General features: G+C 51.3%; 2 protein-coding genes across 15 annotated transcripts in view; one reads left to right on the top strand and one right to left on the bottom strand.

The window, feature by feature from the left end:
* Nucleotides 1-2110, bottom strand: part of Ak8 (adenylate kinase 8) — a 128230-nt gene extending 126120 nt beyond the window's left edge. For 4 of the 13 annotated variants that reach the window (XM_074052915.1, XM_074052919.1, XM_074052923.1 and 1 more), the window contains exon 1: nucleotides 1953-2110. In XM_074052915.1, the coding sequence (XP_073909016.1) occupies nucleotides 1953-2036 (84 nt within the window). In that variant the 5' untranslated portion in view covers nucleotides 2037-2110. The other 9 variants (XM_074052918.1, XM_074052922.1, XM_074052924.1 and 6 more) reach the window with 8 other exon arrangements.
* A 50-nt stretch (nucleotides 2111-2160) lies between these two features.
* Spaca9 (sperm acrosome associated 9) lies at nucleotides 2161-12454 on the top strand. Of its 2 annotated transcripts, XM_020170688.2 has the most exons (5): nucleotides 2163-2749; nucleotides 8158-8338; nucleotides 10523-10725; nucleotides 11409-11556; nucleotides 12386-12454. In XM_020170688.2, the coding sequence occupies exons 2-5, from the start codon at nucleotides 8195-8197 to the stop codon at nucleotides 12395-12397; spliced, it is 507 nt and encodes a 168-aa protein (XP_020026277.2). In that variant the 5' UTR covers nucleotides 2163-2749; nucleotides 8158-8194; the 3' UTR covers nucleotides 12398-12454. The 2 variants fall into 2 exon arrangements, with proteins under 2 accessions (XP_073909029.1, XP_020026277.2); XM_074052928.1 differs by having other exon boundaries at nucleotides 2161-2749; nucleotides 11409-12429.
* Nucleotides 12455-13307: the final 853 nt, after the last annotated feature.

The following is a 13307-nucleotide window of genomic DNA, read 5'->3' as shown; positions in this document are numbered from 1 at the left end:
GTCCTGGGATACTCAGGCTACTTAATCTGATTGAGCAAAAGCAGCCTCTGAGGCTGCAGCACAAACAAAATGAACTGGGGAGCTGAGAGGAGCTGGGACAGGGGACTTGGCCCTCTGAGGGCAGAGGGAGTGTGGGGCAGTAAAAAAAGAGCACTGATTTGTCATAAGTTCTACCTTTAACTGTTCCAAATCTCACCAGCAAGTCCCTTCCCTTCTCTGGACCTCAGCTTCCCCACCTGTCCAATAGCACAGCTGCACTAAATCCATGTTTGTGAATCACTGGTGATATGCTTCAAGATTTTAGATGGTTCACTTGTGATTCAATAGCTGCATATTCATTGTGTGTTAGAAAAATAAATACAACAACCCAAAATTTCAATAGTATTGATCAGTATGAGGTAAAAGAAGCTAACTTTTAAAAAGAAGCTAACTGTTCTTGATATCAAGAAATGATTATATTGCTGGGACCTGGTGGCTCACGCCTTTAATCCTAACTACTCAGGAGACAGAGATCAGGAAGATTGTGGTTTAAAGCCATGCCCAGGCAAATAGTTCACAAGACCCTATCTCGAAAAAACCCATCACAAAAAAGGGCTGGCAGAGTAGTAGCTCATGCATAAGAGCACCTGCCTAGCAAATGTGAGGCCCTGAGATCAAACCCCAGTGCTGCAAAAAAAAAAAAAAAAAAAAAAAAGATTAAGTTAAAATAGAAGTGTAATAGTTATGTGAATCTCTACATCTGATATATTTTCATAGAACCATACACACACACACACACACACACACACACACACACACACACACACACACAAAACTAAGCACAGGTGAAAAACAGATGAAATCTGAACAAGGCCTGCCATCTAGGCGTTATTGTACCCCTGACAGGCTCCTGGTTTTGATGCTCCTGTTATGTTAGATGTTACCACCAAGGGAACCTGAGGCAAAGGTAAACTAGAACTCCATACTACTTTTGTAACTTTCTGAGTCTAAAACTAATTGAAAATGTAAACAAGAACAACAAATTGAACCATAGAGTGAATACCCAAATGATGGAATGAAATATGGAGTTAAAGCTTTTTGGGTAGTTGCGTCAATCACACTGAAAGACACACCATGTCCCCAAGAAGTCCCCCAACCAGCACAATTCTAACTTAGCCATTTCGTTTGTGATTGGCAAGGTAGTGAGTTTGCTGGAGACCTGGGTTTCTTAGCCTGAGCTCAACTTTGCTGTGTGCAGGTTAGAGGCTTATATGACACAGGCGTCACCATGGCTGTGCCTCTGAGATGGGGTGCATCCCAAGAAGCAGATGAACCTCCTGGAAACTGAGCTCCAGCTTCCCGTTGGCCCTTAGAACCTCCGACTGGCCGAGAGTTCTTCCAGTCCAGCTCCTAAAAGACTTCTCTTCCAGAGAGCACAAAAGGGAAAAATGGGACACAGGTAGGGGCATAGCTTTGCCTAAGGTCACAAAGTGGTCTGGGAGCCGTAAGCCTGGTGCCCAGCATGAGGTCTGGGCGGCCTGAAGGCCTGGCCCTCAGCATGAGGGGCAGGGTGGGCAGTGCTGCTGTCCTGGAAGCGGTCATCTCAGGGGATGGGGATACAACCTTGAACTTGGACGACCCAACTCGTTCCGACAGACTTGGAATGGTGAGCGCCCGGACGCCACCCGTGGAGACGCCTCTAGCAACCCGCCTTTCACGGGTGGGGAAACTGAGAAAAGGAACTTCTTCCTGAACGCAATGCCAGCTGGCGGCAGAGCCAGGACCGAATCCCTGGCCCGGGTGGCTTGTCCCTTACTTCCCCCATTCTAGGTGCGCCCGCGCAAAGCTCCTCAGAGCCAGGGGTCGGAGGAGGGAGAGGGAGGTTCAGCTCGAAGCCCACGCGGGGTGACGGCGACATGGGACTCGGACGCCTGGCCGCGCACCCCAACACCGCGACCGAGGCTCCCGGTCACCTGCATCAACTCGAAGATGTGGTTCTCCTCCCCGTACTGGGGCATTTCTGGGGGGATGATGTGCGGGGCGGTGGTCGCGTCCATGTCGCCCGCGGCGCGCCGCTCCTTAGTAACCGCGTCGCTAGGGCGCCCAGTGACGTCATCAGCGCGCGTCGCGGCCCCGCCCCGCCCCGTCGGGTCGCGCGTCCCAGCGGCGTCCGTAGCCCCCCGCCGACCTCGGGCACGTGCCTCTCTCCCCGTGCCTCGCTTTCCCGTCTGTGCCTCTCAAGTCGCTTCCACCGGGCCTTCCAGGAAGGAAGCGTCCCGAAGCGATCCCTGTGGGGACACCTCGGAGGGCTAAGTCGGTCCCCTGAGGCGGCGAAAGCCGAGCCCTATTTCTGGTGCTGCCACCGCGCCTGCTCCCGGCGCTGGGAGCTTCGTGGGCCACTCCTGGCGTGTCCCCCTGGGCCTCAGTTTCCCCATCTTTAAAATGGAGACTGGAGTAGATGTGGAGGCGGGTGTTAGAAGAGGGAGCGACGTCCATGGTGGAGGTGGGGCGGGGCGAGGATCCGGCTGGAAATTCGCGGGTCTCCACCTGCGGCTCCCGGACTGGGCAAGGCGGCCACGTGACCCGATTGCTATGACACCCTCGGTCACAATCAGGCATGCAGCCGTCGCGTCTCCCGGCCCCCACCCCACCCACTCCCGTCTCCCGAGGCCTGAGGAGGGCCTCCCGCCCTTCGGGGCCCGCACACCCACGGAGTCACTCCAGCTTCTGGGCGCTCTGTGAGGCGAAGGCCGGTCCAGGACAAGCACGGGTAAAGAGGGCTGGGGACACCCGCCCAAGGCCCGGGTGCGGAGCTGGGGTGGGGGAATAACAGAAATGGGACAGCAGGACCGGAGAAGGGGTTCTGCCGGTGGTGTTTTCCTAACTCGCTGGGGAGGAGGCAGCCTGGTACTGGTGGCAGCACTGAAGTGGGATCCGTGGCTCCCAAATCGTATGTTGAGCTTTTAACTCTGCTGTCCACAGTACTGTTGCCTGTGTCCTTGTGGAAAGTATAGTGCAGTCCACACAGATGGCCCAAAATTCAAGTCCAGGCTCTACCTCTAGCTGTGTGAGCTTGGCAAAGTATTCACTTGAACTGCATCCCTTTCCTCCCCCCCGTGCAACAGGGGATTATCGCTGCATTTCGTGGACTACTGTACTAAGGTTTAGACAGTAACTAGCATGAGGAAGTACACGATGCCTGGGGGCTCCTTTTAGCTGCAGTAGCTCATTTGATCTTGGCAATGGCCATGGGTCCCACTTTACAGATAAGAAATTGGAGGATGGAAAGGTTGGCAGAGTGACTTTGGGCGAGTCCTTTCCCCTTTCTGGACCTCTTTCCTTGTCAGGTGTTGATTACAGAGCATGAGCATCAACAGTCCCCTTGAAGAGTCTGAAATCCAAACACCCTCATTTTATGGATGTAAAAAGTAAGGCCTAGAAAGAGGGAAAATCTTGCCCAGGGCCACTGGATAAATCAGAGGCAGAATCAGGGGTGGAACTAGGCGTCCTGACTACAGCCCCAAGACACCTCCAATATAAAACCAGTAATGCTGCCTCTTTCACCCAACTACTTCCTCAAAGCCCTGGCACACCTTGGTAAGCTTCTCAAACCCCAGTGCAAAGACAGCTGGGGAAGAAAAGGGAGCTGCCTCCCCGGGACAAAGAACACAACAACCAAGCCTGCAATTTGCACCCAAGAGGGGTGGTTTGCTTTCTGGACATTTGTGAAATGACTTGCCTTTCTCCTCATTTATTTTAAGCCCTAGGCACTTTTCTTACCCTGATTTAATCTTCTTTAGCAGCCTGGAAAAATACAAATCAATTAAAGCCTAAAACCTATCTGGTAATCATTTTTTCCTCCCTCCTCCCCAGACAGGGAAGTGCTGCACTCTGTTTGTTTCATCCGCACTAATTTGGCTGCAGAGGCGCTCGTTCAAGGGATGATCACTTTGGATAGCTTATTACAGCTCCTCTCATGACATTTTTGGCGTGCATGTCACAAGTTGCTAGGATCAAGAACCAAGTCAGATTTGCTTTCAGGGGCTCTTGGGGCCACCAGCCAAGGCAGCACTGTATCCGTGGATAACGTGGGAGCCTCAGGAAGCGCCAGGAGGGTGACGGGGAGCTGAACACACAAAAGACAGCCCGCTGCATGCTAGCTAGTCCTCATTGTTTTGGGATAGGAGAAAGAAGTAGTGGGAGTGGAAATGAGGCTGGGGGTCCAGCTAGTGGATAGACCCTATAAGTGATCAGGTACCTTTTCAGGTCCTTGGTATTTTCCCCCTGTGTGCTAAGCCCAGGTCAGTCTGATGTTTGGCTTGTTTGTTTCTAAGTAACAGCGTATTGAGTGAAGAGCCCAGACTGGAAAGTCAGGCAGAGGCGACGGAGGAGTCCAGGGTTGCCCACTTCCTACCTGTATGGTTTCAGCTTCCTGATCTTTCCTGTAGGATAATTGTGGTCTCTCATTCTAGGATGTGGCAAGGACTCTTGAGACTGGGCTTGTGTAGAGCCCCATATAATCCAGCTGTTCTCAGGAGGACAGAATGAGCTGCTGTCTTTAAGCCAGCCAGGGTGGAGGGCTGGAGCACACTGTAGTTCGCCCTGCCCAGTGCCCAACCATCCCACATGCCCACCTCTTCCCTGCTCTGTTTTCTCTGATCTCTGCCCTGATCCTCGCCCACTCTTAACAGTTCCTTTAGAGCAGAGGCCTTATATAATTTGTCCAGTCCCCTGGAGCCCAGTACCTGGACAGTGTCTGTACAGTGTATGAAGGACCAGGTGAATGGACACCTGACTGTTCACCCTTGGTTTAGAAGCCTGCAGCAGTTCTTGTGAATGCCCAGCCCGACCCTGTCCAGTGCCCTCACAATATCTCCTCACCGCCCCCACCCCTCATCCCACTCCTGTCACCCACCTTCCCCCCTCCCAGGGATATGGCTTCCAGCTTTTCCTGTACAAGGCAAAACCCTTGGCAGCTGCTGCTTCTCTCAGGGTGCACCACCACACCTGTTGTGGTGTTCCCCGCCCCACCCCCACCCATTGCCTGTATGCTGTTTAAGCAGTACCTCTGAGGGGTCCTGTGATGGTATCACCACCTCCTTCTGGGCTCCGGGGTCCACATCTTGCCCCTGTTGCCTCATGTTTCGCTCACCCCAAGGTTGGGGGACTGATTGTACTGTCTCCCCACCACATTAGGACATTGAGGCTCAGAGACGGCAAGTGCTTTGCAGAAAAGGATGGAACCCGGGTCTGAGCACCGGCCTGCGTGACTCTAGGACTGCCTTAACAGCTACCAAGCACAGTGCTGAGCACTATGGGCAAGGGCCAGGCTAATGGCACATTCCCCAACACCCTGGAAACCCCGTTCCCGCTGCTCTGACTTCTCAGTGTTCAACTTGAATCATTGGTAAACCCCAGGCTGAGAGGCTTTCATCTCAGCACAAAATGTTAGGAGCCCCCAGAATCTCAATAGTCAAGATGACATTTTAATGCAATATTATCTATAAATCAAAATTAATGCCAAAACTCATTTAGAATAAGATACTGAAAATATAAAGACGGTCATTATTACTGATTTTTCCCTTTTGTCACAGTACTGAATCTATCCCGTCTTTAAAATTCTCTGTTTTGTTCTTTATAGACTTCTTTTGGTATTAATTTTTGTGGTCTTTAAAAAATATTTTTCTCTCTTGAATGAATGCTGCTTTTTGGCATCCCTTTAAATTTTACACAGAGTGGGGTGCCTCCCTCCCCTAACTCTCAAATCTTCCCTGGTGAGCCTTACATCATGGGAGGCACAAGAAAACCTCTGTGCTCCAGTGGGCCATTTCTGCTCCCTGGGGAAGGGGCCAAAGATATGTCAAGTGTTCAACAAACAAGGACCCCAGCCCCACTGCCCTCCCACCTTGTCCTCTTCAGGCAGGGGTGCTAAGTGTAGGGAGGTTGGGGAGGAGGGGGGCTGCTGCCCCTAGAGAGCTGCAGCTGCTCCCGTCTGTTGGCGTGGTACATGCTCTGTTAAATCTATAGAAGGCCCACTTGGGTTTATGGGGCCTGCTCCCGGGGTAGCTCCTTTGAGGCAGCCTTGCTGGCTGTGGCTCTGCAGCCAGCTTTGTCACTGAAGAGCCTCCTGCCAATAGTCTCCATGTTCCCTGATTCACCAGGCCATCATTTCATAGAGGCTATCTTCTGGTCCGCCCTTGCATTTCCTTTAATTCTCCTGCTTCAGCTCTAATCTGGGTTCAGGATGCTGGGGGGGGACAGAGCAGAAAGAACTGCCTCCCAGTTCTCCACTCCCCTGTCCCACTGTCTTGCTGTGCCTTGCTGAGTCCTTCCAGCATCTCACTTGGACTCTGCCCTGGCACAACCTCTTCTGACCCCCACTCCTGTGGCACAGGCTGCCATGCTGGAGCCTGGACTCTGTGTATGGTGGTGCCTGTTGGCAGTGGAACAGCAGCTGGATGTGGTGGCAGTAAGGATGCTGGTTAGACACTGGGGAACCTGGGACCCTAGGTGTCTGTGGCACAAACTTGCTGTGACTCCCTGGGCAAATCCCTTACCTCTGGGCCTCCATTCCCACAGAGGGCATTGGGCTGCTGAGATCCCTTCCAGCTCAACATTCTATAAATCCATGATCTGAAGTACTGTGCTCAGCAAAACTGTGATGTCACAGAGTACAGAACCCTTGGCTTTCTGCTCACAGGAATTCTAGGTGCTCCTGGACTACCGGAATCAAACCAGAGATGATCTATGGGGTGTCACAGGAGCACTCCCTACAGATATTGTCACTAATCAGGGTCAGGCCAGCAATTAACATGGGGCAAGGAGGAGTCTGCTGGCCCCGCAAACTTAAGAGCAGAGCTCCTGCCTGTAGCAAGCTTTCTCATGCTCTCCTGTTCTCCTGACCTAACTGGGGAAGACTGGAGTTGCAGGAAGGACAGACGATAGAAGACAGATGGACATAAAGTTGGGATCAGGTGTGCTGGGTGCTCAGATGGAGATGCACAACAGCCTCGTTGCTTTTTTACTTTTCTTTACTCTGCTTCTGTTCTTTATCTTTAAAGCCTTCCAATGTCCTTCTTTTCTAGTCTTTAAAACCTTATTTCTGAAGTCTTCTTTTCTATTCCTTAAAGTCTCTTGCCTTAGACTCGCACTGTCCCATGTTTTCTTTAGCTTTTCTTTAGCATAATCTTAAGAGTCTTGGCCCTCAGACTTGCACTGTCCCATGTTTCCTCTAATCTCTAACATAACCCAGCAGCCCACCAATCAATACCCCATCAAAAAACCCTCCACCAAAAAAAAAAAAAAAAACCCATGTCCTCCTTCAGCAAGTCTTATTTATATCCAATGGTAAACAAGGAGGTGAAACAACAGTTCTCTGGGGGGGGGGGCGTGACATTGTAACAAGAGAAACCTGCTCTCTGAACCTACTTCTCTGAACATAAACAACTTTGGAAAAGCAGCTGTGCTGCATCTTGCCTCTTGCTCTCTTCTGCACTTGGGCCGTGCCAAACTCAGCCTGTACATCATTGAGCACAACTGTGCTTATGTCAAGTCTCATAGGCTTCTTATAATCTGCTCCCCACACCTGCCCCAAGCACAGAACTGGGAGACACACTGGATAACCAAGCACCAACTCTTCCTCTGTTCAGGCCCCAGGAAGAATTCCCACCAACTGCAGAGTGGGAAGTGTTTTAAAATCTTTTGGCTCAAACTGATGCTCTGCTGGTTTCCGGTCCTGTGGCATGTGTCTTGACCCCAGGTTCTGCTAACACTACAGGGAGGCCTTGGAGGCTGTGTGTGTGAGAATGTGTGCGCATGTATGTGTGAGAGAGATAGTAGGCATATGAGAGCGTGAATGTGTGGAGATATCCTCAGTCTGCAGACAGACTGTGGGCCAGAGAAACCCTGTCCACAGCCAAGGAAAAGAAGTCACATTTCATGGTAGACCATGTCCTTAGAGGGTAAATGGGCAAAGATCAGGCTTAGCAACAACCCAGCAACTTGGGGATCTTGAGCAAAGGTGTGGTTTCCAGTTTCCTCCTCCACAAAACTGGGATGAAAATGGTCCCTAACCCTCAGGGTTGCGGGAATCTGCTTAGTGCAAGGTGGATCCAAGGAGGATCCTTCCGTCCATGTTTCTGACCCCTGGGGCCTCGCAATTCTTCTTCCTCCCTGTAGGTCTCTCCTGCCCTTTGAGTGACCACAGAGGACCACAATGAATGAGGTGAAAGAGTCCCTCCGCAGCATCGAGCAGAAGTACAAGCTCTTCCAACAGCAGCAGTTCACCTTCATCGCGGCCCTGGAGCACTGCAGGGAAAATGCCCACGACAAGATCCAGCCCATTGCCAGCATCGGACAGGTGGCACCCTGGCAAGGCCAAGTGGCTCTGCCAAACCCATTTCTTGGGCCTCTCCCAGCCCAGTTCCCTCATTCCAAAATCAAACAACAAAGCCCCGGAGAGGAGGCTTAATTATACAAGGATCAGAACTCATTCTAACTGATGAACTGAGTGCTTAGTCCACCCCCTGCCATCTGTGAGTGAACAGCACAGGGTTAAAATGTGGATGCAAGACTCAGCCAGCTAGGGTTTAAGTCTGCCTGCCACCTCTGTGACCTGGAATCAGTGAATTCACCTTAGTAAGCCTGTTTCCTTACCATTATGCAGACTAAGTGAACACATCCATGGAAAACTCAGCTCAGGGTTGGTCCATACTAGACACTCAAGAGTCTCATGTCATCTGCCAGCCCTGGTGACCAGATGGATATGGTACCTTCTGCCAGATTCTGCTGGGGACTGAGAAACTGCCACAGGCCAAGCACACCCTAGAGGCATTTGCAGGCATTTTTACTGAGCCCAGTCTCCTCAAGAGTGAGCTGTTGTCCAAATTCTCTCAGCCATCCTGGAAGTCAGGAGCCTCAAGCCACAGTGAAGCTAGGAACACACACATAGGCTGGACCCTTGGACAGAAAATATGCCACTTCAAAGGTGTCAGCTTGCTGAAGGGTGCCTGCTTACAGAGATGGTGTAGGAGTGGGGTATAGGCTCAGAACCTCTTAGGAGAAAGAGAACTGTGGAGAACAAGCAACCCTTGCACAAGGGTTTTTGTAAAATGAATGTACAAGAAGAATACCCATACAACCTCCACCCACATCCATCAATTTGTCCCACTGAGTCCACTGGTCTGTGCATAATCCCCTATTTGAAAAGCAATTGGCTATATCCCCCAGGAGCTTAGCCTTCCAAGGGTACCACACAGGTTCATCTCCAAAAACAGCTGGACCAGACCCCATCTGAGTGTCTGCATCAATGCTGTGGTACATGAGGGAGTTGCCCCATTGCCTGAGGTTCACTGCTGGCTCTTGGTGACCCCTGGCCCTATGATCTGACTCTTCATCTGAAGTCTTGGTTTTCACCCCACCTGCTCTCCCTGAAGTAGAGGTATCCAAGGCCACCTGCACACACCCAGGGAGCTTAGGGACACAGTTCTGTTGTGTTCATACCACGATGCAGGTGTCCCCCACCCCCACCCCATTGCTGAGGTGCCTGTGCAGGTCTGCAGTTAGAAGCCTCTGGACCTTTACAAGTGTGGGACTGTGCAGAAAGACATCCCTCAGCTACAGGGGAAACCCTGTCTAGACTAGGAAGGTCTGGGGTATTGGAGGAGGCAGGTGATAACCCCTTCCCTCATCACACTGTGAAGTAGTTGGCTTTGAAATTAATGGGTCAGTTAACTGGGCCTGAAGCTGAGCCAGTTTTCCCCAGCATGATATCAAGCATCTCACCCTGGCCTGGACAGACACAGAATCTCCGGGTGGTCCCAGGCAACCAAGGAAAGACCCTCCCTGATCCAGGAAGGATCCTCACCATTCAAGAGTCAAAAAGTAGAGAATCAGTGTTCTTAGCATCTTGTATGACTTCTTTTAGTAACGTTTTCATACTTCCTGAGCATATTTACATAGACGTTTAAATTTTTATTTTTTGTATTTAAGCTCTGGATCCTCCTGGATCCACATTTTCTCATGTGGATAGTCACGTCCCCCAGCTCCACGTATTCTCTTGTCCCTTCATTTTCTACCTTGTAAACAGTACAACTAGCCCAAAGGATTCTGATTCCTCCTTAGTGGGAGGAATCAGAACTGGCCTGGCCCAGCAGTTCTCAGAGTCCCCGAAGTGGACCAACCCCCTTTTGTTTTAGGTGGTGGGTGGCTCAGGGGCAAGGAGACAGGTGGATTGGCAAATCAGCTAAGCCACTTCAGTAGTGCTCTGAACAGACTATTTCACCTCTTTAAACCTCTGTTTATCGGTAAAATGAGGGTTTAAAAAGGCACCCAGCTAGTGTGTAGGTGAGGGAGGAGTGAGACCAGGCCTGGGAAAGCATTCTGCATGGTGCCTGGGACACCTGATGTTGTTACCTGTGTGTCTTCATCTGTACATGAAAACACTTAAACATGACTGGCATCTCCCCCTGGGGGTCTGAGAAGGAGGGGGCAGTGCTCCCCAGGGTCTGGCATCTCACCAACTCACAGCACACTTCTTTGGCAGGTGCAGAGCTACATGGAGCACTACTGCAACAGCTCCACAGACCGGCGGGTTCTGCACATGTTCCTGGACATCTGTTCCGAGCTGAATGGGCTCTGCCAGCAGTTTGAGGCCTTGCATTCAGGCACCCCGGTCACCAACAACCTCCTTGAGAAATGCAAAACCCTGGTTAGCCAGAGCAATGACTTGAGCAGCCTCAGAGCAAAGTAAGTTCCTTCTGATCTTACCAGTGAGGCCTTGGTGCCCGCAAGGGGGAATGCCTTCACCAAGAGGTCAGGAGACTCTGACCTGGTTCTTTTCCCTATAACATGGCTCTCTGTTAACTGTCCAGACTTCCTAGGAGGGAAATCCTAGTCCTCATTAACCTATTGGTTAACTGCCTCAGTGATGCCTAGTCTTGGACACAGTAGGATACAAGAGGGAACTTTTTTTTTTTCTTAGCAGCAATGGGGTTTGAACTCAGAACATCACACTTACTAGGCAGGCACTCTACCACTTGAGCCACTCTACCAGCCCCCACAGTAGGACACAAAGTGTCTCCCTGGACTTGGGACCAAGCCAGAAAAAAGGTGGCCCACAGCACAGCCCACCCAATGCTGGGGGCTTTTTAGTTGTTAGGTAAGAGGACCCGAAGGACTAAGCAGTGTATTTTGAAAAGATGGCAACACGTTCCTCAGCAACTAATCCTGTGCTCCTGCAAATGACAGCTGTCAGTAGTTGGCAACTTCTGCCTTCCACACCAGAAATCCCTGGGGCTCTTGGCACCTCCAGTCTGCTGAAACACACACAACCTGTGGACACAAGAGTCCAGCCTAAGTTGTCCTGGGGTGCCTGCGCCCATGGCAAGCCATTGCAGCGTGGCTCGCCACCCTGCCTCACCACCCCGCAGGTACCCACATGATGTGGTGAACCACCTGAGCTGTGACGAGGCCAGGAACCACTACGGTGGCGTGGTCAGCCTCGTCCCCATAGTCCTGGACTTAATGAAAGAATGGATCGCCCACTCGGAGAAGCTGCCCCGCAAGGTGCTGCAGCACGTGAGTGCACCCTGGGCTCATCAGGAAGCCACTGCAACAGCGACCTGGCCTTGGTTAAGGAAACCCAAGTGTAGGCAGCTGGCAAAAGACAGCCTCAAACTGAGGGGGAAAGACAGGTGTTCAAAACCTCCCTGGAGGCCACCTGGTGGGAAATTGTAACGCACAGCCAGGGGCCTGCTCCACTGGTAGGGGGCGCTGTCAATTAATTTGGCTTCTACTGGTTGATACAATCTCACTGGCACCCATAGTCCCCACCATTAACCCCAACGGGGGCCAATACATTGTTGAGACTCTTGCTTTCACTTCTAACTTTCCGCCTCTAAGCTCTGTGCTGGTGAAAAGGAGTCCCACTTACCAAGTTGCTCAAATGGTGCCATTGGTAGAGGGTGTTCCAAGAGGGTGCTGTACTGATGCTCAGATCCTCCATGAGCCAAGGCCACCACAGTGCCTGGTCTACACACACTGTGGCTGCATTTTGGAGAGGGGCTTGCTTAGCTCCTTGCCCCGACAGTGGTGGCTGGAGGTGAGGCATAAGATCTCTCTGTGGGACAGGAATGCTCCCAATCCCAAAATGGAGAGCGGGTCAGCAAGCTGAGCTCCTCAGTGTTCAGCAACCTGTGCCAGAACAAAGGGGTGGACCCACCTCTCTCCCTGTCATACTAGGGAAGGGAGACCATGATGCAAGCCAGAAGAATTCTATTTTGTGGCTCCTCAGCCAAGGACATTACCCTGGGTTTACAGCTTAGTCAAGGCCAAAGCACTGTAATACGTGTGGCTGGCTTCTAAGCTTGCCAGATGTAAGTCTGACGGTTGATTCTTCCCTTCGCAGGGGACGACTTAGCTTCTGTATTGTTGCTTCCTCGAGGGGAGACAGTCAAGAATAAAAAGTGTTCTATCACCTCTCCGCCTGGCTTGGTTTTCTAGGATTTATCCCTCAAAGAAAACCTGCGTTTGTCCTAAGACATAAAAGGACAGTGGGTGGTAGCCACACAAGCAGGGCCCCTTGCAGACAGCAGACAAGTGAGCACCCACCTCCAGAGGGCTCTGCCTCTAGGAGGTCATGCCACAGGTCCATAGAGGGCCAGCCTGTAGACATATCAAGGCTGCAAATCAACTCCTTGTCTAGTGAAACACCTATTCAGACAAAATCCCCTGAATTTTCCAGACAAATTAGACCGCCACCTCAGAGTCTTTGTCTCAAAGGAGCTGTTCCTGCTGTTAAGACAGGCAGCACAGTACTGAATTCCAGACACAGCTAGGCAGAGACAAGCACCAGAAAACCACATTGTGATGCAGCCCTTTCCCAAAAGTCCCAGGCCAGGCAGTCAGGAGCCAGGGTGGATCTCAAAGTCATGTAAAGGTCATTTCCCACCTTCTGCCAAATGACCAAAGGGCAAGGAACGAGGTGGAGAGCAGGTGGTAATGGCAGTTGCTCTGTCCCTTGGCATATACATGAACACAGCTAGCGATGCTCAGGGATAGTGAGTTCTCAACAAATTAAATGTTCTCTGGGTTCCACCAAAAGGATTCCATGAAACCTGACCTGGCTGGCCCCTTGGATGCAGACACACACAGCCAGTGCAGACCCACAGCTGTCTGGCTTTCAAGGTTTCTCTAACAGAGATGACTCAAGTCTCCCCCTCCACACAGGCCACTCTTTGGAGAGGAGCACGAACTTGAGGTAGATGAATTATCTGTACACTGGATAATTTGTCAGAATATAAAGGCTCTTACAGAGACTAAACTAGAAC

Source organism: Castor canadensis, chromosome 13 (assembly GCF_047511655.1).
Source record: "Castor canadensis chromosome 13, mCasCan1.hap1v2, whole genome shotgun sequence".
Taxonomy (NCBI): domain Eukaryota; kingdom Metazoa; phylum Chordata; class Mammalia; order Rodentia; family Castoridae; genus Castor; species Castor canadensis.
This window is presented reverse-complemented; position numbering and strand designations above follow the sequence as displayed.